This window comes from Podarcis erhardii (assembly GCF_964252035.2).
Source record: "Podarcis erhardii genome assembly, chromosome: 2".
NCBI classification, from domain to species: domain Eukaryota; kingdom Metazoa; phylum Chordata; class Lepidosauria; order Squamata; family Lacertidae; genus Podarcis; species Podarcis erhardii.
In genome coordinates this window covers 116,724,796-116,749,326 of record NC_138498.1, presented here as the reverse complement: position 1 = coordinate 116,749,326, position 24,531 = coordinate 116,724,796, and the positions used below count along the sequence as shown (strand labels likewise).

The following is a 24,531-nucleotide window of genomic DNA, read 5'->3' as shown; positions in this document are numbered from 1 at the left end:
CGCCACTCAGCAGAATGAGGAGGGCCCCCCAAGGCAGCAAGCCTGGCAGATGGAGTTTGTGTGCAAGGACAGACATTAATCTTTGTGAATGTATCCTAGTTTGGCATAGGCCTTTAACAGCAACCTGAGAAAACCATTCTACTTCCAAGGAAAGAGGGGTCAGTGCAGTTCAAAGCATAGAGACAGTTTAGGAAGCTGGAGGCCTTCTACTCTTGTTTTAACCTCATGCAAAAGCCCTTAGAAAGCTGAGCTGTGCCCCACTTACCACATTACAAAGAAAGTGATGTAATACCCTAAAGAGCCCCATCAGACCATTAAGTCTAAAATTAGTTTCCACTTTCAATACTCTGCTTTTCTCCTCCTACATCCAATGTATTACAATTAGAGAGGGAAAGGCCTGGGGGGGGAAATGGAAAAATGGGGGTGGGGAACGGGACAGATTTTTCACCCCAAAACCGTCCCCTCCCCTGAAAAAAATGGGGGGGGGGGAGTGTGTGGAATATGTTCTTTTCCAATGATAAATAATTTATCTATGACATTTTATTCAAACAATATAACATGAAGACCTGAATAAAAGATTTCTAAGGCTTTTTGTAAATTAAATTATTGCAAGTTCTCTCAGCTGAAGACAAGCAAATCCTGGAATAGAATTAAAGTTATACTGTACAGTACTTACTTCTCAATGAAGCTCTCAAACAGCAGAAATATGCATTTGTGCCACTAGGGGGCACTGCAGGGGAAAGCCTCCAGTTTACTATACTTGTGTACCTCAGACCTCCTACAGTTGAATAATGGTTAGTATATTCAGGATGTGATAGTTTCTGTCCTCCTCTCAGGTCTTAACTGACAGGTAAGAGGGTAAATTTGTCTGACAAATTAGTTTCTCTTTTGTAACCCTTAAATGATTCTTATTAATGTTCTCCACCATCACAGCATAATGTTTACCTATAGTCTGGTCAGTAAACTGATAGCAGTAGTTCAGAAAATGAGATAGAATAAACTGCATTTATATGTTGTGTCTTCTGTTTCTTTCTTTTTAAAGCACCCCTCAAAGGGTAGACCTTCTATGGAGCTTAAATATTGAGGTGGACCTTAACTTTATTTGCTGTTGGCGCTAAGGGGCAAATCTGATTATTTTTTATGTTGATGGTTTCTTGCTTTTTTGTTGCTTTCGAGGGAAAGGGGGGTGGTTACCTGTTTTATTGCAAGCATAATACTTTTATATACACTGCTTTTCACACAATTTGTAAAACTACTCCACACTGAACTTTCCCCCCATTTCCCCAAAATTTCTATTTTTTCTGGGGGGAAACAGGGGAAAAACATTTTTTTCTCATGGCTTCAAAATTTTCGGAAATTTTACCTCTCTAATTACGATACATACACAGATACACACACAACAAAGCAGTAACTCAAATTCCTCTTTATCAATGATTATTCAAAGTGGCTTACAAATAAAGGTTAAAGACAATATAAAGCAACTAATAAATGCAAAAATTCATCAGAGGAGCTGGTCTAATGGTACAAGACAGGAGCTGGTAAAATGACCCAAATCCCTTCCCAGCAGGAGACACACACAAACAGCCACCCCTAACAATAAAAAAATGAGCTACAGGGAGGAATGGATCAACAACCACCCTCAAATCCCACCTTTTCTATGAGGCCTTTGGCTTAACCCTCTAGTTCCCATGCCCTACTTAGCCTAAAACTAAGGATCATGCAATCGAAACAACCATATATTGCTTCCTTCTTGACCAGCAGAGGCCACTCAATCAAGATGCATGGGGCAGTGCCACACTAACCTCAATTTTTGGCCTGGGGGTCAATGAGCACAGTGTCCGGGCTTGGCAGAACCTCTTGAGGCAGGGGCATTCTGCACCGTGGTGCAGCTGCAAAAAAGGCTCTGCTCTTAACAGAGGTCCGCTGAGCTTTGTTTGGCAGCGGTACATAGAGTGGGGCCTTAGATGTTGAAGAGTGTGAGCAGGGCATATAACAGAAGGTGGTGGTCCTTAAGATGCACAGTTCCCAGGCCAGTTAAGGCCATCGCCTGTGATTTGAACCCCTTTCACTTCATCATAGCCCTGCTTATATCCTCAGGCCCACCCTTATGGCTGTTTCTCGGCGTGGACTTTCTTATGTTTACGAAGACCCGTGAGACCGCAGAACCTTTTCTCACACTCCAGGCATTTGTACGGTTTTTCCCCTGTGTGGGTCCTCTTATGAGCTTTCAGCAAGGTGCTGGACCGGAAGCTGAGGTCACATTCTGGGCACTTGAAGGGCTTTTCTCCCGTGTGGATTCTCTCGTGTTTAATGAGGTTGGTCCTCCGGCTTAAGCTCTGCCCGCAGTAGGAGCACTTGTAGGGTTTCTCTCCCGTGTGGGTCCTTTTGTGAACGTTGAAGACCGAGCTGTTTCTGAAGCTCTCCCCGCAGTCGGTGCATTTGTAGGGCTTCTCTCCGGTGTGGGTCCTCTCATGCACCACGAGGTGCGGCCTTCGGCTGAAGCTCTGGCCGCAGTCGGAGCACTGGTACGGCTTCTCACCCGAGTGGATCCGCTTGTGGGTGATGAGCTGGGAGCTGGTGCTGAAGCTCTTGCCGCACTCTGAGCACTGGTACGGCTTCTCTCCCGTGTGGGTCCTCTGGTGGATGACAAGGGTGGCCTTCTGGTTGAAGCTTTTGTCACAGTCGGCGCACTTGTAGGGCTTCTCCCCGGTGTGCGTCCTCTCGTGCCTCAGGAGGTTCGAGTGCTGGGAGAACGACCTCCCGCAGTTCAGGCATTCGTACGGTTTCTCTCCGGTGTGGGTCCTCTCATGAATCGACAGGTGGGATTTGTTCTGGAAACTCTCCCTGCAGTACGTGCATTTGTACGGCCTCTCCCTCACCTGCTGCTTCTGATTCTCCAGGAGATCAAAGATCTGGCGGATTCCGTGCTGGAAGGTATTCTGGTTCAAGCCCCTGTTACCTTCCTCACGTTGCCCCGATGGTTTTGCCGCCTTCCTCGGGTGCTTGTCCCGACGATTTTCTTGCCCCTCCTGGCTTCCAGGTCTCTTGTTGACTTCAGGATCCTGGAATAAATCTCCCTTGGCTCTTTCCGGGGATACTCCAGCCACAACTACTTGCTCAACTGTTTCCTCTTCAAAGATCCCTTCTGCATCTTCCAGTTCGTGCCTGTCATCTGTTGAAATAAATAAGAGAAACAAGAAATGAGAGAGAAGATTCTAAATACCATGATTTAGAATGGGAAAGGTCGTAACTCAATGGTGGAGCATCTGCCCTGAATGCAGATGACCCCAAGTTCAACCCCCAGCATCACCAGCTAAGAAGCTTTGTAGTCAAAGGACTCAGACCTAAATCTTGACCCAGCAAATCGATCTCATCTGCTTCCTCCTTGACCTCTGTGCAAATCTGCATTTCAGCGGTGTCTGAGGAATCCTCCTCTGATGCGGGCGAATGAATGGCCACATTTGCAAAAGGCCCCCATATCTGAAACCAAAATTAGAAGAAAGGATTTAGAACTGTAGGTGTTAAATCAGTATTATTAGTTTTATTAGTCACTTAAAAAACTTATTCGTCACTTTTACAAAAAGGAACTCAAAGTGACTTACCAAAAGTAGCACATACATTACCTACATAAAACTAAATCAGTACAGTGGATCCTCAGGTTACCCTTCAGGTAACGTAATCCTCGGGTTGCAAAGGCGGCAAACCCAGAAGTGGGTTTGCCACTCACACATGTGCAGAAGCGCTCTGCAGCACCGTGTGTATAGAATCAATCCTCTGGTTATGAAGATTTTGGTATACAGCCGGGCCTCCGGAACGAATCCCGTTGATAACCAGAGGTACCACTGTAAAAGCTACAAAGGGTGGCTACAGATTATAAAAAGGCCTGGCTGAAGAGAAACATGTTTCCTGCACGTAAAGAAATGTAGTGATATTGCCAGACATCTGTAGCCGGGGAGATTGTTACATAAGCATTGAGCCACCACTAAGAAGACCCAGTCTCATGCTGACACTCTCCACATCTCCCTCTCTGAGGGGGCACTTGGAGAAAGGCCTTGGATTATGAAAGCAGGGTCTAGGCTGGATCATGTAGGGAGAGGTGGTCCATATACACACACACTTAAAAAAAAAAGGATTAAACACTGATACGATTATTGCTGCATATACAGATATTGCACTGTATTGTTTATCTATATACATTCAGGCCTCACCATTAGCGTTGCCATACGACCGGATTTCCCCTGACATATCCGGAATACTGCAGTCAGCAATATCTGGGGAAATCCGGACATATGGCAACCCATATTGGCATAGCTCAAAAATAGCATTTTGCCCAAAAAGCTCAAAAGCTTTTCCATCCGGATTTTCAGTTTGAAATATGGCAACCCTACCCACCATCCACCTGCTCATTATGCAAAAATTCACTTCTCTTTACACAGAGAGTTAAACCCAAGCTTCGCTGCACACTCAGCTGACTCAGGTATGTGAACAGCTGGAGTTTGCCCACTTCCCTGCTTGTTTGTACTTTTGCTGGAGTAGAAACCATGGCGAAAGAAATCGGACTAATCAGGGAGCAGCAGACAAATCAGTTTTTCCTTTGCCTCTCTTTTGCTGGTTGGCTGCAGCCATTTTAGGAAGAAAGTATGGTGGGAACACACATTAGAAATGGTCCCATAAGAAATAATGAAAATTGTCAGCTCATTATGCGGACGTTTGCCTAAAGGATGATTTCCTGGGAAGCGAATTGTGTTCGGAAAGCAGGACCTATGTGTTTCTGGATTTTCTTCATCCTAAATTGTTGAAAGTGTTTTATTCTGTACTTATGTTCCTGGATTCTTTAACATGTAAACCACTTCAATGTAAGCTGCTTCAAGATCTATTGATAGCGAATGGCTTAAATAACATATTTCCTCCACATAAAATGGAATTTGGAGCAGATATGAATGTAATGACTGAAAAGTAGTATCAGGTGAGGAACCTTTGGTCTTCCAGATAGTGCTAAACTACAACTCCTGTCAGGGTTGTTTGTAATTTAGGGTTAATTTGATTAGCATTAAAGTCAACTAGCCAAGAGGGGAACAGGTGGAGTTATTACTTAGCAACCAGGCAGTGGCATTATCTTTAGTGAGATAGCACATGCTCTGGTTGGCTGTGCAGTTCCGAGGGAGTTTTACCTCTATATGTTTGACTGAATGTCTCCCAACACTCTGTACAAGGCCCAAACTGAAACACAAAACCTCTGTTTCCTTTCTCCTCAAATTATACACCATTTTGTTCAGTATACTTAGTAAAGTGTTATCAAGACTTTTCTCTCTGGACACAGTCTGTGTTATTGAACTGTGTTTGCCAAGACACATTTCCAGACCAACTTTTCCACACTCACAGACGACCCAAGTTGACACAACTCCTAGGTCAATTCGCACAAGCTCCGTTCACCTTTTCCTCTGGCCTCTCAGCCTCTCGAGGCTTCAGCAAGAAATCTTCTGCAAGGTCCACCGCTTGGGTACAGGTCTCTGGGCCCCATTCCCGGACCCAGCACTGCATCTCCAGGGGCAGGACGGTCAGGAACTGCTCCAAGGTCACCAACTCCAGGATCTGCTCCTTGGTGTGTCTCTCTGGCTTCAGCCACTGGCGGCAAAGCTCCCGGAGTTGTCTTAAGGCCCCTCGGGGCCCCTCGGTCTCCTGGTAGCCGAAATGCCGGAAGCGAAGACATCGAATCTCCAAGCTGAGAGTTTCCTCATCCAGAATCTCCTCCTTCACTTTCACAAAAGGATCCAGCCTTTGATGGGCCCCACGGGCTTCTCGACGGGATGCACTCTCTCCTGTTGGCCACCGGCTGGTGTCAATGACAGCCTTGAAGGAGGCCTGGAAGTCATTAGCATCATCCAACCTCGCCTGGGACTGAAAGAGCCGCGAGGGTTTTGATCTTGAACGCATAGACCATTTGGACTTCAGGAACCCCTGCTGCAGAGTTTTCTGGTGGGGCCCCTTGTTTAGCTCATGCTTAACTATTCCCGGGGTTGTCTCAGCTGGAAACTCCCTGGCAGTCCCAGTTTGGACAGCACGGGAGCCTTTTCCTCTCATTTCTGATCTCTTTGCTGGATTGGGTCCTGGCAGGTCCTGCTCCTCCATTTTTATTCCTGGCAGCAGCGTCTGAGGAAAAATAAAATAAAATTGAAATACAGTGGTACCTCTGGATGCGAACAGGATCCATTCCAGAGCCCCGTTCACATCCTGAAGTGAATGCAACCAGCATCTGCGCGGGTCACCACTTCCGCGCGTGACATCATTTTGAGCGTCTGGGCATGCGCAAGCAGCGAAATCTGGAAGTAACGCGCTCCATTACTTCCGGGTTGCTGTGGAGCGTAACCTGAAAATGCTCAACCTGAAGCACATTTAACCAGAGGTATGACTGTATGAGTGAAAGGTTTTGTATGCTTATAGCAAAATCTTGGGATCTTGCTTGCATCCTAAGATAAGTTAGGTCTCCTCCAGACCACCTATTTACTGAGCATTCATCCAAATTTGTTTGTGGGGCAGTAATATAACAGCAAGCATTCTCTCTGATTTGCATGTGTAGTGTTTTTTATACACCTCCCTGTTAATATTTGTTCATCCCACACTATTCAGTGCATTTTCCTCATTTCCCTAACCACTATAAATCTCTTTCTCTTTTTTTTTAATTGCACTAGGACAAGATTGTGCTTTAAGTCACTTTAATTATACAAACTAAGGGTCCCTCTACAGTTGAGGTTTGTATGTGTGTTCCGCAACAGGTCAATGATGCAAGAATAGCAGCCATATGTATCAAGGCTTGTGTTTCTTTTCTTATTTTATTTTTCAGCATTATTTTTTTTTGCAAGTATACCGAAAAGAAAGAAAAGGATAATAAACCGTTGCTGACACCAATGATAAAAATAGTCCATTAGTCCTAATCTAAACACATAGATTAACAGAGGCAGTCCATATATCCAAGGTATCTAAGACATAAACTATTATAAGCCGTGTGTTTTGTCTCTTTGTAGTTACAGAATCTCTCACAATTCTGTCCTGCATTCATGGAGTTTAACCTCGCTCCTCTCATCAATAACTTTCCCACTTCCCTTGTAATCAGCTCCCCTTTCAGAATGAATTTTATCAGTCTGGTATATCATGAGCCTGGGACTCCCCCTCCCACAGCTGCACACTTCCCTTTGTGTATTAGCAAGGGAGGACAGGGTGTGAGCAAACATCAGCATCTCAGAACAGAATCATTTTCTAATTGTTTAATGGGAGTATTTGCCTGATCATAGGTGACAGGCGACTTCACAGAAGAGCCACACAAAAGCTGAAATGCACCTTCTGAAATGACAGGACATCAGAAGCCATGGATGGCCCATCTAGCTCAGTATTGTCTATAGCAGGGGTGCGAAGCCTCAGGCCTGAGGGCCAAATTCCCTCCTGTCTGGCCCTTGGGTCTCTCCCCCAGGCCACACCCTCCCTCCAAGTTGCATACTTCTTCAACCCTGTCCATGCCCTTCATAGGTGTTTTCAGAGCACCTATGAGTGCTCTGAAACAGAGTCATTCGTGTCCTTAGTGTTGATGATAGTCTTACCCCCCCCCATTTAATTTTCCAAATCCTCTTTTAAATCCATCCTCTTTAACCAGGCATTTGGTTGATCCAATTTACATCCTATGCCTTTTTAAAATGTAGGGCTTTTTGGGGGGGGTGTAATGGGTTGCTGTTTTTATTTTTAATTAGGTATTTTGTGGTTTTATATCTTGATTTTATTCTTTGAACCGCCCTGAGAATAGGGTGGTATATAAATTCTATTATTATTATTAATAATAACTCGGTGCCCATCACTATTTCTTGCGGCAGTGAACCCCATAGTTCAATTACATGCTGCATGGAGATGTCCTTCCTTTTGTCTGTCCTGCATCTCTCACTGCTTGGCCCCGAGTTCTGGTATCATGAAAGGCGGAGTAGAACGTCTCTCGAGCCACTTCCTCCCAAACGCCGTGCCTAATTTGATGCACCCCTTTCCCGGCTCTCCATTCACTCCCTCCGCCCCCCAAATGCTGCACCCTTTCATCACTGGGGAACTGCTCCAACCCCCTTGGATCCTTCCTGGCTGCCCTCTTCTGAGCCTTTCCCAGCTTTTCTCAGCAGAAGCCCCCCGGGAGCGCTGCTTGCAGGGCAGACCCTGAGCAGAAACAGGCAAAGAGCCCAGAGGAAGCGTCTCCATTAACTTCTCGCTCTCCCCTCCGCCATCTCCCAACTCACCTTTGCGGGCAACCTCGGCTAATCTCCAATTCCGATGCCCGAGCCCGGACCATCGAGACGCGCAGGAACAGGAAGCGCGGAGCATTCTTACGCTTCCGGGTCTTGTCTAGGCAACCGGTTGCCGTTTCCTTAACCCTTTGAGGAATGTCACCCTGCGGAGATGCGAAAGGGAGACGGTGCAACGCTGCGCTGTGAAAACATTTTTCCTGGTGTGCATTGAGACAAGAAGTGCCCTCTGCACGTGCCCGTATTAGTTATTTTAACAGGACTGTCCCATTTCTGGAGGAAAGGGGGGCGTGGCAGGCTGGGAGTGTTGCGAGCGTGGATTTATATCCTTCCCTGTTTTTGTATGTAATTTGTCATTATAATGGTTAATGTGTGTTTATAATTGCATTTTCTATCCCTGTAACCCGCCCTGGGCAATGCCCTCTTTCCTCGAGAATGAGATCCCAAAGGTTAAATCAGCAGAGCTGCATTTTTACAGAAAGGCCTGGACATCTGGGAAGAAAGCTACCCATCATCTTTTCCTGTAGGAAACTCGGTGGTTTGGGGGGCTTCCTCCCCCTTCGCGGGGTTTTTAAAATAAATATATTTATAAATATTGCTAGCCTCTGGGCGATTTGGACTGCAGAGATTTCTTGAAAAGGAGGTTGCATCACCAAGGCGGCTGCCGGCTGGTGCAGGGAAAGAGAAAGAAAAAGAAAAGGGAGGTGCGTTGATGGAGGTAGAGGGGGAAAGGGGCGGTTGGGGAAAAGGAGAAGCTCTCCCTGCAGAGGAGGCATTTGAAATGGCACAGGAGAAGCGACGACCCGGCAGTGCGAAGGGGAAAAGTGCTAACAGCAGCCTGACCTCCTTCCCCGCCTGCCTGCCTGCCTGCCTGCCCGCCAGCCACCAGAATGCAAACCGAGGGGGGAGAAGGGGACTAGATCCCCAGCTCTGAAACAGAATGAAGCCCAATCTCAGGATGTTTTGGATGGAAAGAAAGAAAGAAATCATTATGGAATGTCAGTCTGACTCTCAGAAATCGAAACAAATTGTCTTGTAGCCAACTAAATTATTCTTATCAAAATTAACAGGTCAAAATGAGTCACACCAGTTAATTTCAGCTCTCAGTAGAAATAATTTTGGGATGCTACCCCAACCATGAATACATATATATCAATTTAAAAATGTCTGTGTATTGTGTGTTCTTCATAGATTTAGCATCCTTGCATGTACAGTGGTCAACTTATTTTGCAGGACATTGCTCCCATATTTCTACCAGCAGCTTGTTCTGGTTACTACTGTGTGGATAGCCTGGGGCCCTCCTCCAGATCAGTGCTGGTCAGTCAGAAAACCAGGGATGATGAGAGTTGTAGTTTGGCAACATCTGGAGGGCTATAGCTACCCAGCCTCTGGTCTATACATACATTTGTATTGATTTGTTTAAGATGTTTGTAAATGGTCCACACACATAAAATATCAAAGTGGTGCATAGCAGGTACAACAAAACCTAAGATCCCATGAAAACACTAGCCTTTGTCATTGTATTTATATGTTGTTTGAATTTCATACATGTTTTGTATGGTGCTGCCCCGTAACCTTTTGACAAATTTCCCCTTTCTTTGGGAAAATTATAATGGAACATATCCACCTGCTTATTTCAGAAACTTTTTGAGTGAGGCTGCAGTGTTTTTTCTCTGGGAAATGGAGGATTTGGTTCGGGTTCGATGCCTGGAGAGCTGTGCTCAGGTCGTGACCCTGGTGAAGGATTTCTTACTGAGGCAGCAGGAGAATGAAAGATGGGGAGCTCAGGTGAAGAGGCATGCAAGCCCCAAAGCTTTTGCAGTACAGTCGTACCTTGGTTCTTGAATATAATTCATTCCAGAACTCTGTTCGACTTCTGAAAACGGTCAAAAACCAAGGCGCGGTTTCCAATTGGCTGCAGGCGCTTCCTGCACTCAATCGGAAGCTGCAGAAGCCACGTCGGACATTCAGGTTCCCAAGAACATTCGGGAACCAGAACACTTCTGGGTTTTCGGTGTTTGGGAGCCAAAACGTACAGGTACCAAGGTGTTTGAGAACCAAGGTACAACTGTACTGTATTGAAAGTGGGTTTGTGTGTGACTGCCCTGGTAGCATAATGAGCACAAATAATCTTGAATGCAGAATAAAAACGTCTGGTCGTGTACTGCCTCTGAAGCTAGAGGTTCCATTTACCTATGAGTAGCAGCCATGTGCGTCTCCATTGAAAAATATGGCCCATCCTGCTTTTCAGTTTTGTATTTCAATTCATACTGTGATAGCATTAGGTGGGAGAAGTGTGTCTTTTGGGGTCACGATTCTTTATTATAAAAGGTTGTCTTTAAAATACACACACCACACCTTTCTGTTTCTAAGCCTTTCTGCTCCTTTCTGACTCATGATTCTTAATGTCTAACTGCAGGCAGCAGCCACAAACCTTTCTGATACCAAACTGCGTCCCTCAGACACTGAGCAGGAGCAGAACTTAAAGCAGGAGAAAGATGAGGACATGGTCTCACTCAGTAAGGATTTATTTCCCCCCAGGCACTTAATTTATAAAATGAGAGGTGATGGAGCTTTAGATTACCTAGATGTTCCACTGTGCCCACTTAGGACAGGAGCGGAGAAGTTTTTCAGCTCAAGAGCCACATTCTCTCACGAGACACCATATTTTTTGCTCCATAAGACGCACCTGACCATAAGACGCACCTAGTTTTTAGAAGGGGAATGCAAGAAAAAAAATTTTTTTAAAGGAGCGCTGAGCTGAGCCTGTATGCATCCCAGGCTCTGCTCAGCACTCCCTTTCATGAGCTGCGTGGAGAGTATGTGCGGCGCTTGCAGGCTTTTCCAGAGGAGGGAGAATGGAAATTCCCCCACCTCATAGAAAAGCCCACAGGAGCCGTGCACCCTTTAAAGAGCGCGTGGCTCTTGGGGGCTTTTCCCTGAGGAGGGAGAAGGGACTGACTGGCCGCTTCAGTCTATTCTCCCTCCTTGGGGAAAAGCTTGTAAGAGCCGTGCGGAGCATGTGTGCGGCTCTTTGGGGGCTTTTCCCACCTGCCACCCGCCTGCATTCGCCCCATAACACACACACACACACACACACACACACATTTCCCCTTACTTTTTAGGAGGGAAAAGGTGCATCTTATGGAGTGAAAAATACGGTATCTCCAGGCGAGGCCACAGGCAAAAGTGGGCAGATCAGTGAAATTAACCCTTACATCCTCTATAGTAGACTACATTCCAACTCTGCAGGGGTCAGATAATTCTTTTCTTAACTCTGCACCTGGCAAGTAGAGGGATGTATTCCAGCAATGTAAAAACCTTGGTGGGGACAGAGAGGAGTGGGAGACTTCCCAAGGTTGGATAGAGAGGCCTGGACAGCCACATTTAATTCTTGAGCCTAAGGTTCCCCACTCCTCCATTAGGAATTCTTGCTATAGAGGGACGCAATCTGCACATGTTCAGGGATGCTCTTACCAGGGGTGGCTGTGCACACTGCACCGAAAAAACTTGAAATCTGCTAACCTGCATGAACTGGACATGCTAGTATTACATTCTTTTTATTTTCATATGATCAGCAATGCTTTATTATTTTTCAGTAACTTTTATTAGGTTTTACTCACCATGAGGGAAGGCATGTGGCTGTTCAAGACGCTGGATCCCTTTCCCAACTCTATAAAAAAAAAAAAAATTAAGTGCAGCAACAGGAACCATGCACAGCATTTCAATTGTAGTAATTTTCAAATGTAGTTACACCATAATTACATTGTGCTATTGGCAGCTTTATTTTTTGATCGCTCTCTGAAAGAATCCTAATGCGAGTTCTGCTTTTTGTGCTGCGCTGATGCTTCCATGCATGTGCTGCTGGGATTTAGTCTAGGGGTTGGACAGAACTTGTGGTTCTCCAGTTTTTGCTGGGCTTCAGTTCTAATCTTCCCAGGCTATTGACCATGTTGACTAGTGCTGATGCTTACTGGAGTTCAACAACATCCAGAGGGAGGCATGTTAGTTGTTCTTGGCTTTATGTCATAATAGATTAGCTAGTCTTCAAGGTGACCCCAAGCTCTGTTCTTTGGGGACCTTTGTTATTTAATTCCATGGCTGAAGGTTTCATTAGCTGCAACACCACAAAGCTCAAGGGCTGGATTCATGACATCAAGGTTTTCTGCTTCTCTCCGCAGGTGATGGAAAGCTGAGTGAGAAGAAGAACGAGGACCAGCTCAGCCTGGAAGAATCTGAGGCAGACGGAGCACCTCTTGGAGGAGACAACTGGGACATCCATGAGATGGTAGAAACACCTGGAAGTCGTCAGGACTCAGATGGGCATGGGAAACAGAAGGACATCCCTGTTCCTCCTTATGATCCCTCCTTATGGCCATAATGCACAGTGCTTTGTTTGGCTGTGGGTAAAACCAAACACAGCATATCAGCACAAAAAACATACAAACTGTCAGGCATGGTGGTGGAGGGGTGGTGATTTGGGATTGCAGCCACAGGACCTGGGAACCGTGCAGTCATTGAGTCGACCACGAACTCCTCTGTATACCACAGTATCTTAGAATCAAATGTGAGGCCATCTGCCTGATAGCTGAAGCTTGGTCGAAACTGGGTCATGCAACAGGACAATGATCCCAAGCACACCAGTAAATCTTCAACAGAATGGCTGAAAAGGAAAAGAATCTAGGTGTTGCAATGGACCACTCAAAGTCCAGACCTCGACCCAATTGAAATGCTGTGGTGGGACCTTTATGACCTTGTTCATAAACAAATGCCAGCAAACCTCAATGAGCTGAAGCAATGTTGTGAAGAAGAATGGGCCAAAATTCCTCCACAACAATGAGAGAGATGGATAAAGTCCCACAGAAAAGAATTACTTCATGTTATTGCCGATAAAGGCGGTTTTACAAGCTGTTGAATCAAAGGTGTACTTAGTTTTTCACATATGGCTTCTACATCTTGGCTTTATTTCTGTTAAATAAATCACAATGCGTCGTATTATGTGCTGTTGTTCACCTGAGGTTGTATTTACCTGATTTTAAGACCTGCTAAGGAACATATGTTTTTTATTATGTCCAAACAAAAAACAGAACAAAACAAAAACATTTTGTTGGGACGTGGGTGGCGCTGTGGGTAAAACCTCAGCGCCTAGGACTTGCCGATTGCATGGTTGGCGGTTCGAATCCCCGCGGTGGGGTGCGCTTCCGTTGCTCGGTCCCAGCGCCTGCCAACCTAGCAGTTCGAAAGCACCCCCGGGTGCAAGTAGATAAATAGGGACCGCTTACCAGCTGGAAGGTAAATGGCGTTCCGTGTGCTGCGCTGGCTTGTCAGATGCAGCTTGTCACGCTGGCCACGTGACCCAGAAGTGTCTGCGGACAGCGCTGGCTCCCGGCCTCTAGAGTGAGATGAGCGCACAACCCTAGAGTCTGTCAAGACTGGCCTGTACAGGCAGGGGTACCTTTTAAGGAACATATGTTTTTTATTATGTCCTCATATGTAAAGCCACATAATTCAAAGAAGGTGTCCTTTCTTTTTCCCATGACTGTATACCTCCTTTTCTCATTGGCCGCAATCCTTTTCGGTCCCAAATCTCTTAGGATATTGTTTGCTGAGGTGGAATTCAGAGTGCTTAAAAACATCCAAATGGTTGCTCCGTATGAATAAGTGTATGGAGGAAGGGGGAAGTGGATGAGAGATTTTGGAATCAGGGCCATTGTAGACGTAAGAGTAGGTCAAGTGTTTAAGATCAGCTGTAAATGTCTCCCTCTGATAACACTCTGAAGAACCCATTTCCCAAAGCCCTCTTCCGCTGGAGGGGGTGGGAATATATTAATAACACCAACCCTTCTTTTTCACCAAGAGTTGGAGAACCCCAGGCAGAGTAGCCCTGCAAGCCTTTTTTTAGTTTTTATTTATACTTTTCAAGTTTGTACATTTAATTAGTTTTACATTAACATTGATTTAACATTTCAGAGTTTGACTTCCTCCCCCCTTCTGCAGTTCCTTAAATTTATTTTTTAATAAATTCTGCATATCCAAATTCATTTAATTTGCTCATTTACTATTCTTCTTTAAATATATACTCTCATGAAACTGCAGGTTATTACAATAATCCTGCTAATGTTTTTATTGCAATTTATCTGTAAATATTCAATAAACCATTTCCATTCTTTTATAAAAAGTTAGTTGATCTTGGTTTCTTATTCTTCCGGTAAGTTTCGCCATTCCTGCATATTCCATAAGTTTTTGTATCCATTCTTCCTTTGCTGGGACTTCTGCTTCTTTCCTCTTTTGGACGAGGAGCATTCTTGCTGCTGTAATAGCATATATAAATACATTTCTATACAGTTTAGGTAGTTCTGTCCCTATTTAATTCCCAAAAGAAAAGCTTCTGGTTTGCTTTACAAAAGTTATTTTGAATATCCTGTTCAATTCCTTGTATATTATTTCCCAAGGCTTTATGCTTGGGCCTGTGGGAAATTCACCCTCCCCAGCCTGGCTACATATGAAGCACCAAAGGTTTTCCACTCCTGGTAGAAGAGAGAGTTGTTCTGAGGAAGAGGGAAACATTCGGGGGGGTGAGGTGGACTAGTTGGTCCTCATGGTCCCTTCCAACTCTTATCATTCTATGATTCTCTTAGAAGGATCCTATTTGCGGGAGAAGGGTATGAATGGCCACCCTCCCCTGCTGAAGATGCTTCGGGGGGTTGGGGTTGGGGGTTGGAAGGACCCTTGTAATGGGCGAGTCAGGTAGTTGGGTGTCTGATGGGCATAGAGATAGCAAAGTGAATTGCCCACTTGGCGCAAAGGTTGGGGATGTTCCCCATCGCCTAGATAGCATGTTGAGGCAAAAATAAATAAATCTGAATTTCACATATACTCTCATGGGATGACAGACAGACAGGAATGACACCTTGAAGTCATAAATAGTTTTAATGAAGACATTGACCAGTATACCTGAAGGAGCGTCTCCACCCCCATCATTCTGCCCGGATGCTGAGGTCCAGCGCCGAGGGCCTTCTGGCGGTTCCCTCATTGCGAGAAGCAAAGCTACAGGGAACCAGGCAGAGGGCCTTCTCGGTAGTGGCGCCCGCCCTGTGGAACGCCCTTCCAGCAGATGTCAAAGCGATAAACAACTACCTGACATTCAGAAGACATCTTAAGGCAGCCCTGTTTAGGGAAGTTTTTAACATGTGATATTTTACTGTATTTTTGGTTTTTATGGAAGCCGCCCAGAGTGGCTGGGGAGGCCCAGCCAGATGGGCGGGGTATAAATAAATAAATAAATTATTATTATTATTATTATTATTATTATTATTATTATTATTAGTGTGCGGTGGCCATGAAAAAGTTATTTCCGTGCTAGGGTTCAATAGGAAAGGGAATGCAAATAAACTCCAGGTACCATAATGCCATAATACAAATTGATGATGGGACCACATTTGGAATCCTGTGTTCAGTTCTGGCTGGCTCACCCCAAAAAGGATATTGTAGAGTTGAAAAAGCTTCAGAAAAGGGCCATCAAAATGATTGAGGGGATGAAGTGAGCTCCCCTTCCCATGAAGAAAGGTTGGGACTTTTTAGTTTAGAGAACAGGTAAGAAAGAGGCAACATGATAGAAGTTTAAAAATTATGCATGGCACAGAGAAAGTGAATAGAGAAAATTTTCTCCCTTGTAACACTAGCACTTGAAGACTTCCAATTAAACTCAAGGTTGGAAGATTCAGGACAGATAAGAGAAAGTAGAAATTTAGTCGCATTCGGGGGGAGGGGGAAGGTGGGGAGGAGCGGGCAGGCAAAAAGAAGTAGAAATTCACATGGCACATTGTTAATCTTTGGAACTCACTCCCACAGGAGGTAGTGAGGAACACTATCCTAAAGTTTTAAAGTGTTTCCCCTCCAAACAAAATATGTTTAGGGGTACTCTCATTTTCCTACTCATATTGAAATACTGCTCCTCAATGAGGCCAAACTTAGAGTCACAAAATGTTTAGGGATATGTGTCCCCCAGCCCCCTGACAAAAAGCACTGGTTTAAAAAAAGGATTAGACATACAGTGGTACCTCAGGTTACATACGCTTCAGGTTACATACTCCGCTAACCCAGAAATAATGCTTCAGGTTAAGAACTTTGCTTCAGGATGAGAACAGAAATTGTGTGGCAGCAGAAGGAGGCCCCATTAGCTAAAGTGGCGCTTCAGGTTAAGAACCGTTTCCGTTTAAGAACAGACCTCCAGAACAAATTAAGTACTTAACCTGAGGTACCACTGTATTCATGGAGGAGAGGGCTCCCTATGGATGTTAGCTATGATGGTTGTGCTCTGCCTCCACAGTTAAAAGCAGTAATTTTTCCGAACCCCAGTTGATGGAAGCTGCAGCAGGGGTGAGGGCTCTTTTGCTCAAATCCTGCTTGTGAGTTTCCCATAGGCATCTTGTCAGCCATTGTGAGGGCAAAATGCTGCACTAGGTGAGCCACTGACCTGATCCAGCAGGCTCTTATGTTCTTATTTCTGACCTTGAAATAAATAACTTGAGACAACTCTGGATGGAATTGTTTATTGAGCACCCATCCTGATTTGCTTCATTAATGTCTTCCTGTTAATGATTCAGTCATCCCATAATTTTCAATGCCTTTCCCCTTCATTTTCCTAGCTCCCCAAAGTCTCTTAAATGTAACGACGTGGATTTCTTGTGCTAAACTGGTAGCATCTTGCTAAAAAGTTCTGCTTTTTGCAAGGCAATTGTATGCCCTCTCTTCAAAGGAACGATGTTCCCCCTGACCTTGTGATATTTGCAATCTTCTGAATAGGCCCAAATATTTACTGTCCGAATGGATACATCTCTCTGTGTGTTGCAGTGCAATACACAAAACTTTTTTTAAAAAAAGAAAGGCGTTGGGGGGGGGGGAGAGAAAGAGAGAAGCTACACCGGTCTAACTCCTGCCTGCAGCCAAAAGGACCACAGCAGCAGCCGTTCACGAGATCGGGGTGTGTGGCTGCAAAGACCCTCCCCAATGGAGGCCTGAAGCCGTTTGTCCCTTCTTTCCCCGTGAATGAGATCCCAAGGGTTAAATCAAGAGAGCTGCATTTGCACAGAGAGGCCTGGACAGCTGAGAAGGAAGCTGCCCATGGCCTTTTCCTGTAGCTGATAGCAAACTGGGTGGTTTGTGGTGCTTCCTACCCCTTCGTGGATTTTTAAATATATATATATATATATACATATATTTAAATATTGCTAGCCTCCGGGCGATTTGGACTGCAGAGATTTCTTGAAAAGGAGGTTGCATCACCAAGGCGGCGGCTGGCTGGTGCAGGGAAAGAGAAAGAGGTGCGTGGATGGAGATGGAAGAGGAAAGGGGCGGTTGGGGGAAAGGAGAAGCTCTCCCTGCAGAGGAGGCATTTGAAATGACACAGGAGAAGGCAGTGCGAAGGGGGAAACTGCTAACAGCATCCTGATCTCCTTCCCCTCCTGCCTGCCTGCCACTCACCAGAATGCAAACCGAGGAGGGAGAAGTGGACTAGATCTGCTGCTCTGAAACAAAAGGGCCTTTCTACCCAACTGCATTATTCTCACCGAAATTAACAGGCTAGCTCTTAGTAGAAGTAACTCTGGGATGCTGTCCCTAGTTGGTATGTGGCTTCATAATAAATTCAGCAATGAATTGTGCATCCAGAGAGAGAGAGAGAGAGAGAGAGATCTTTATGGATTTAGCATCCTTGCATGTAGTGTGACCTATTTATTTTGCAGGGCTTAGCTCCTATGCTTCTAACAGAAGCTTGCTCTGGAGCAGTGTTTCCCAACCTTGTGCCTCCAGCTGTTTTTGAACTACAACTCCCATCATCCCTGACTAGCAAGACCAGTGGCAAGGGATGATGGGAATTGTAGTCCAAAAACAGCTGGAGGCACAAGGTTGGGAAACACTGCTCTGGAGAATATCACGCAATGAAGGAGGGTGGAGAGCCTGGGGCCCTTCTCCAGATCAGCCCCAGCAAGCAAAGCCAAGGATAATGGGAGTTGTAGTCTGGCAACATCTGGAGGGCCATAGCTACACAAGCCCTGATCTATACATAGGTATTTATTTGTTTAAATGTTTGTAGACAGTCCACATGTATAAAATATCAAGGTGGCGCACAGCAGGTACTATAAAACCTAAGAGCCCATGAAAACACTACTAAATGATTGTAAATATGTCTTTGCCATTGTATTTATATATCGCTTGCATTTCATTTGCGCTTTTGTATGACGCTGCCCCTGTCAGTTTTTGACAAAGGACACTCTGGAAATAAAAGAAACAATTTCACTTGCTTGTTTCAGAACGCTTTTGAGTGACACCACAGCGATTTTTCTGCGAAATGGAGAACTGGGTTCAGGATCGAGGGCCAGAGATCTGTGCTCAGGTCGTGGCCCTGGCAGAGGATTTCCTACTGAGGCAGCAGGAGAAACAGAGATGGGGCGTGCAGGTGAGAGGGAAGGAATTCACTCTCCATGGATGCTTTTCTCACACCTACATTGCAGTTTCTGAAGTGTGTGTGGGGGGGGAATTCTATCAGGGTCCCACCAAGATTGGTGGGCATTTTTTTGGTGGGGAGGGGGGCAAGTGTATTCTGTAATATGTCATTGGACTTACCCACACTATATATTTCTAGCACTTTTATACTTCCCCTAAACCCTGGGAATTGTAGTTTGTTAAGGCAGGGACGCGGGTGGCGCTGTGGGTAAAACCTCAGTGCCTAGGACTTGACGATCGCATGGTCGGCGGTTCGAATCCTCGCAGCAGGGTGAGCTCCCGTCTTTCGGTCCCAGCTCCTGCCCACCTAGCAGTTCGAAAGCACCCTTAAGTGCAAGTAGATAAATAGGTACCGCTTTATAGCGGGAAGGTAAACGACGTTTCCGTGTGCTGCGCTGGTGCTGGCTCACCAGAGCAGCTATGTCACACTGGCCACGTGACCCGGAAGTGTCTGCGGACGGCGCCGGCTCCTGGCCTCTAGAGTGAGATGAGCGCACAACCCTAGAGTCTGTCAAGACTGGCCCGTACGGGCAGGGGTACCTTTACCTTTACCTTTATGCTGCCTATAGCCAGCCCTGGTCAGCAATGTGTCTGCAGCTCTTTGAGCCAGTTGAACTTTCTGAGCACAGAAAGTTCCAGGCAGAAAGTACATGGCAGCCCCATGTAGAGTGTGTTACAGTGACCCCTACACAATATGGCACCAGACTGCCTCTTTGGGGAGGGGTAATTATCTGTTCTAAACGTGTGTGTGTGTGGTTTAAATTCTCTGCCCATTGATGCAAAAATGGTGTATTAGTGATGGATTCATACTGGACCATCCATCGTTCTGCTTTATAAACTGTTCTGTGATCCTTCCACAATGTTACCGCATTATTGCTGTGTGGAGTGGGACTCTTGCACTGTAAAAAGTGGGACCCAGAAACCCACACTGGAACTTATGTGGTATAATAACTTACAGGAGTTCAGCAGGAAGCTACAGGACATGCACTGATTGGAAACGAAGAAGCATGCCTGCCCCAAACTTTCACTGTACTGTATTGAAACTGGGATTGGGTGTGACAGCCCTAAGACCATAATGAGTGCAAGTCAAGGACCTCTATATAACAGTCCATTGCTTAAGACAGAATTGCTCAGGACTTTCAGGGGTTAAAGGCACATCAGATTTGGCTGCCTCAAAACAATTAACTAAATCAGCATCTTCTTTCTGTTCTTGGGCAAAACTATGTTTTTTGTTTTTTATAAAAGGAACCAGGAGGGCTTCATTTCTCCCCTCAGAGATCTGTTCCTCAGCTCTGCCTCCTTTGGCAACAGTAGCATTCCCCTCAGCATCGGGTGACTGTTTACCCCCCTTTGAGTGAGTAACTACAAAAGAACTCTGTACATGCTCTAAGAGATCCCATCCGATCAGCACAGCAGTAGGAATCTCCGCAGAAATAGCAACCTGCCACTTCCCTGACCAATCTTGGAACTTAACATGGATTTCTGCAACTGGTAATACCTCAGGGTGTTTCAAAATTCCTTTTAATCACATAACTTTTCCTGGAATTATTTTGGTGGGACAGATTATCTCTGGGTGGACAATAGTGACTTGCAAACCTGTATCTTTTAACCCTAGAAATCTCCTCCCTTCAATCCAAATATTTCCCCCAGCATTTTTCAAAGGAAGATTGTCTTGTTTAATAGCATAGCAATGTGCCACTCTAGCCTCCACCACTTCAGCACGCTTCGGCCTATTCTGACTAGCTTGGCTCTCCTCAGCTGCTTTGAGACAATAGGTTTTTTTCGGAGGGCTAATATCATTTGGGGTCACGATTATTCATGTAAAAAGTTGCCTTTAAAAAACACACACATGAGAGACACCTTTCTGTTTCTAAACCTTTCTGCTCCTTTCTGACTCACGTTTATTAATGTTTAACTGCAGGCATTGGCCACAGACCTTTCTGATACTGAGCTGCCTCCCTCAGACACTGAGCAGGAGCAGAGCTTAAAGCAGGAAGAAGATGAGGACACGGTTTCACTCGGTAAGGATTTATTTAATTCCATGCCTGAAGGTTTCATTAGCTGCAACACCATAAAGCTTAAGGGTTGGATTCATCACTTCAAGGTTTTCTGCTTCTCTCAGCAGGTGATGGAAAGGTGAGTGAGACTGAGGACGACGACAACCTTGTGCAGGAAGATTCTGAGGCAGACGGCGCATCTCTTGGAGGAGACAACTGGGACATCCTTGAGACAGGAGAAACATCTGGAAGCCGCCAGGGCTCAGATGGCCACAAGAAACAGAAGGACATCCCTATTCCGCCTTATGACCAGGGCCCCTGGGATCTGAAAGAGCCCAGAATCCGGGCAAGGATCTACAACTATGGGGGGTTGAAGATGTGCATGGACTGTGGGAAAACCTTCAAGCAGAGCTCGAGCTTGTACAGGCACCGGAGACTTCACACTGGAGAGAAACCGTATGGCTGCCCAGAGTGCGGCAAGAGCTTCAGTCGGAAATCCCACCTCATTGCACACGAGAGAACCCACACAGGGGAGAAGCCCTACGACTGCGCAGAGTGCGGCAAGAGCTTCAGCCGGAAGTCCCACCTAATCACGCATGAGAGGATCCACACAGGGGAGAAGCCGTACAAATGTGGGGAGTGCGGGAAATGCTTCAGCCAGAGCTCAGCCCTCGTGGCTCATGAGAGGTCCCACACTGGTGAGAAACCCTTCACCTGCCCGGACTGCGGGAAGAACTTCCACCGGAGGTCGGGCCTTTCAGCGCATGAGAGGACCCACACGGGGGAGAAGCCGTACAAATGCACAGAATGTGGGAAGAGTTTCAGCCAGAGCTCGGGCCTTTTGGCCCATGAGAGGACCCATACTGGAGAGAAGCCGTACCGGTGCACCGAGTGCGGGAAAAGCTTTTGTGAACGCACAGCTCTCGTTAGACATTTGAGAACCCACACGGGGGAGAAACCATACACATGTGCAGAGTGTGGGAAGAGCTTCAGCCAGAGCTCGGGTCTCCTGGCACACGAGCGCACCCACACAGGGGAGAAACCCTACAAATGCTCCGACTGTGGGAAGAGCTTTGGGCACCGCTCTGACCTTCTACGACATCAGAGAATCCTCAAAAGAGGGAAGCCATATAAATGCTCCGAGTGCGGGAAATGTTTTGGCCGGGGCTCCGATCTCCTCCAGCACCAGCAAATCCACACAGGGGAGAAGCCATATAAATGTTCCCACTGTGGGAAGTGTTTCAGCTGGCGGTCAAACCTTATTAAGCATGAGAGAATCCACACAAAGGTGAAATGCATAGCCTGAGTGCAACGTCTCCTGTCCTAAGACATGAAAGAATCCACACAGGCTGGTTGTGGTAGTAAAGGCTCCAGCTGTGAAATCAGCTGCAGGCAGAAAGTGCTGAATGTCAATAAATGTGATGGGGGGGGGGGAGGATCTAAAGGAAAGGGGGGAAGAGAAACCCTCATTGGAGGAGTAGCTTCAGCACTGGGTTGTGCATTATTAGAAGTCAGAGAATCGATGCTGGAGAAAGGAATGTATCCTTTGCCCTGGCTAACCTGGAATTTCCCATCCATATCTCCCAATGGTGTAATTTCCAAAGAGTCTGGTACAGTTGCTGGAAACGGTAGTAGAATTGTAAAACTGGTAGTAATTGTCAGTCCCTTTGCCCCCAGCCCTTAAAATTCTGTTCCAAGTCCTAGTCTAGAAATGTTCTTGATACAACATATTTTAATATTAATGGTGGGAAAATTCCACTACTGTATACTCATATATATATATACACACACCTCCTTTTCTTGTTGACTGCAATCCTTTTCAGTCCCAAATTGCTTAGGGTATTGTTTCCTGAGGCAGAATTCAGAGTGCTTCAAAACATCCAGACAGTAGCTTGGTGTGAAGAAGTGTATTGGTTGGCGGGGGAAATGGGCGAGAGATTTGGGAATCAGGACCATTCTGGATGTGGAAATGGATGGAGTGTTTAAGATCAGTTGTGATAACACTGTGGAAAACCCAAGCACTCTTCTGCTGAAGGGGAGAAATCTTCATAACGCTAACCCTTCTTGTTACCAGGGGTTGGACAACCCCAGCAGAGTGGCTCTTCAAGACTTTATGCTTAGCCCTCGGAACATTCACCGTCTCCAGCCGCACTTGTTACAGACCCTGCTCTGCATTTTCCTTGAGTGTTTTCTTCGTGTGTCCTTGAACTTGACTGTGACTCTTGCTTGCCTAGACAGAGGATACAGAGAGGGAGGGTGCAGATGGAAGACATTGCTCATTTACGTTGCAAGGTAACACAGCAGTTTACCCAGATGCATCCAGTGTGTCACTCTTTTGGGGGAGGGATCCAACTGCCTACAGTAAATTTAGGTTTGCACAATGAAAGTGGATTTAAGCACTCTGGTGCCCGAGAACAGGAAACCCATGTCTTTAAATTTTAAGAAAGAGACTTTGGTGAGTTAGGAAAGTGAAGAGGAAAGGTGCTGAAACTTGTGGGATGATTGAATCATTAACAGGAAGACATTAATGAAGCAAATCAGGACAAATGCTCATTGTCATCTAGCCCCTGTTATTAAATCCAAAGTAAAAAATAAGAGCATATGAAATGCATGCAGGATCCGGCCAGTGGCCCACCTAGTTTAGCATCTTGCCCTCACAGTGGCTGACAAGATGCCTGTGGGAAACCAGCAAGTGGGATTTGAGAAGAAGAGCACTCTCCTCTCCTGTGGTTTCCCCCAAGTGGTGTTTAGAAGAATTACTTTTTCCAACTGTGGAGACAGAGCATAGCCATAATAGCTAACAGCCCTAGGGATCCCTCTCCTCCATGAATTTGTCTAATCTTCTTTTAAAACCATTTAGGACAGTGGCCATCACTGCCTCCTCCAAAGAGAGCCAGTGTGGTGTAGTGGTTAGGAGCAGTAGATTCGTAATCTGGGGAACCGGGTTCGCGTCTCCGCCCCTCCACATGCAGCTGCAGGGTGACCTTGGGCCAGTCACACTTCTCTTGACACATTTGTATCATGGCATTATGATAGGGACGCGGGTGGCGCTGTGGGTAAAACCTCATCGCCTAGGACTTGCCGATCGTATGGTCGGCGGTTCGAATCCCCGCGGCGGGGTGCGCTCCCGTTGCTCGGTCCCAGCGCCTGCCAACCTAGCAGTTCGAAAGCACCCCCGGGTGCAAGTAGATAAATAGGGACCGCTTATTAGCGGGAAGGTAAACGGCGTTTCCGTGTGCTGCTCTGGCTCGCCAGAGCAGCTTCATCACGCTGGCCACGTGACCCGGAAGTGTCTGCGGACAGCGCTGGCTCCTGGCCTCTAGAGTGAGATGAGCGCAGAACCCTAGAGTCTGTCAAGACTGGCCCGTACGGGCAGGGGTACCTTTACCTTTACCTTTATTATGATACCTGGAGTTCATTTCCAATCCCTTTCCTAGTGAACTTTAGCATGGAATTTGCCTTTATTACGGGCACCACACAGGATCAACAACTTCATCAAGCTTTTTACTAGGCCCGAAGGTCTCATTTGTGGTCTGTCACCACCAGTTCCGACCCCATGGGTGTGTATGTGAAATCCTGAGAACACCACTCTTCTCTGAGATGCTCATTCTCCTCGACAGTGGGGAGCTATAATCATGAGAGTGGGACACAGCTATAACATCCCAGAAGGCCTTATATACCAACCTCTTAGCCTCTTCTTAGCTTTTCTGGCTAAGAGTTGTTGCCTCAAGGCAACAAACATGTTCCTCGAGAGTCAGGAA

At 46.1% G+C, this 24,531-nt stretch overlaps 2 protein-coding genes across 9 annotated transcripts; one reads left to right on the top strand and one right to left on the bottom strand.

Annotated features, from left to right (window-relative positions):
- Positions 1–1,408: 1,408 nt before the first annotated feature.
- Positions 1,409–8,360, bottom strand: LOC309336710 (uncharacterized protein). Of its 2 annotated transcripts, none has more exons than XM_081852916.1 (4): positions 8,265–8,360; positions 5,434–6,150; positions 3,345–3,480; positions 1,409–3,172 (listed from the first exon to the last, which is right to left on the bottom strand). In XM_081852916.1, the coding sequence occupies exons 2-4, from the start codon at positions 6,127–6,129 to the stop codon at positions 2,106–2,108; spliced, it is 1,899 nt and encodes a 632-aa protein (XP_081709042.1). In that variant the 5' UTR covers positions 6,130–6,150; positions 8,265–8,360; the 3' UTR covers positions 1,409–2,105. The 2 variants fall into 2 exon arrangements, with proteins under 2 accessions (XP_081709042.1, XP_081709041.1); XM_081852915.1 differs by lacking the exon at positions 8,265–8,360 and adding an exon at positions 7,881–8,254.
- A 42-nt stretch (positions 8,361–8,402) lies between these two features.
- LOC309336972 (uncharacterized protein) lies at positions 8,403–22,542 on the top strand. 7 transcript variants are annotated; one of them, XM_081853532.1, is made up of 5 exons: positions 8,403–8,473; positions 10,690–10,789; positions 18,581–18,726; positions 20,695–20,794; positions 20,896–22,542. In XM_081853532.1, the coding sequence occupies exons 3-5, from the start codon at positions 18,619–18,621 to the stop codon at positions 22,074–22,076; spliced, it is 1,389 nt and encodes a 462-aa protein (XP_081709658.1). In that variant the 5' UTR covers positions 8,403–8,473; positions 10,690–10,789; positions 18,581–18,618; the 3' UTR covers positions 22,077–22,542. The 7 variants fall into 7 exon arrangements, with proteins under 7 accessions (XP_081709658.1, XP_081709660.1, XP_081709655.1 ...); XM_081853534.1 differs by having other exon boundaries at positions 8,409–8,793; positions 20,899–22,542; XM_081853529.1 differs by having other exon boundaries at positions 8,410–8,611.
- The last annotated feature ends 1,989 nt before the right edge of the window (positions 22,543–24,531 follow it).

Coding starts and splice junctions, on each gene's coding strand:
- LOC309336710 (XM_081852915.1), bottom strand. Junction 3,481..5,433: donor CTGAGAGGCCAGAGGAAAAG/GTGAACGGAGCT, acceptor TTTTGGTTTCAG/ATATGGGGGCCTTTTGCAAA. Junction 3,173..3,344: donor TTTGCTGGGTCAAGATTTAG/GTCTGAGTCCTT, acceptor TTATTTCAACAG/ATGACAGGCACGAACTGGAA.
- LOC309336972 (XM_081853532.1), top strand. CDS start 18,619: ATGGAGAACTGGGTTCAGGATCGAGGGCCAGAGATCTGTGCTCAGGTC. Junction 18,727..20,694: donor AACAGAGATGGGGCGTGCAG/GTGAGAGGGAAG, acceptor GTTTAACTGCAG/GCATTGGCCACAGACCTTTC. Junction 20,795..20,895: donor TGAGGACACGGTTTCACTCG/GTAAGGATTTAT, acceptor TGCTTCTCTCAG/CAGGTGATGGAAAGGTGAGT.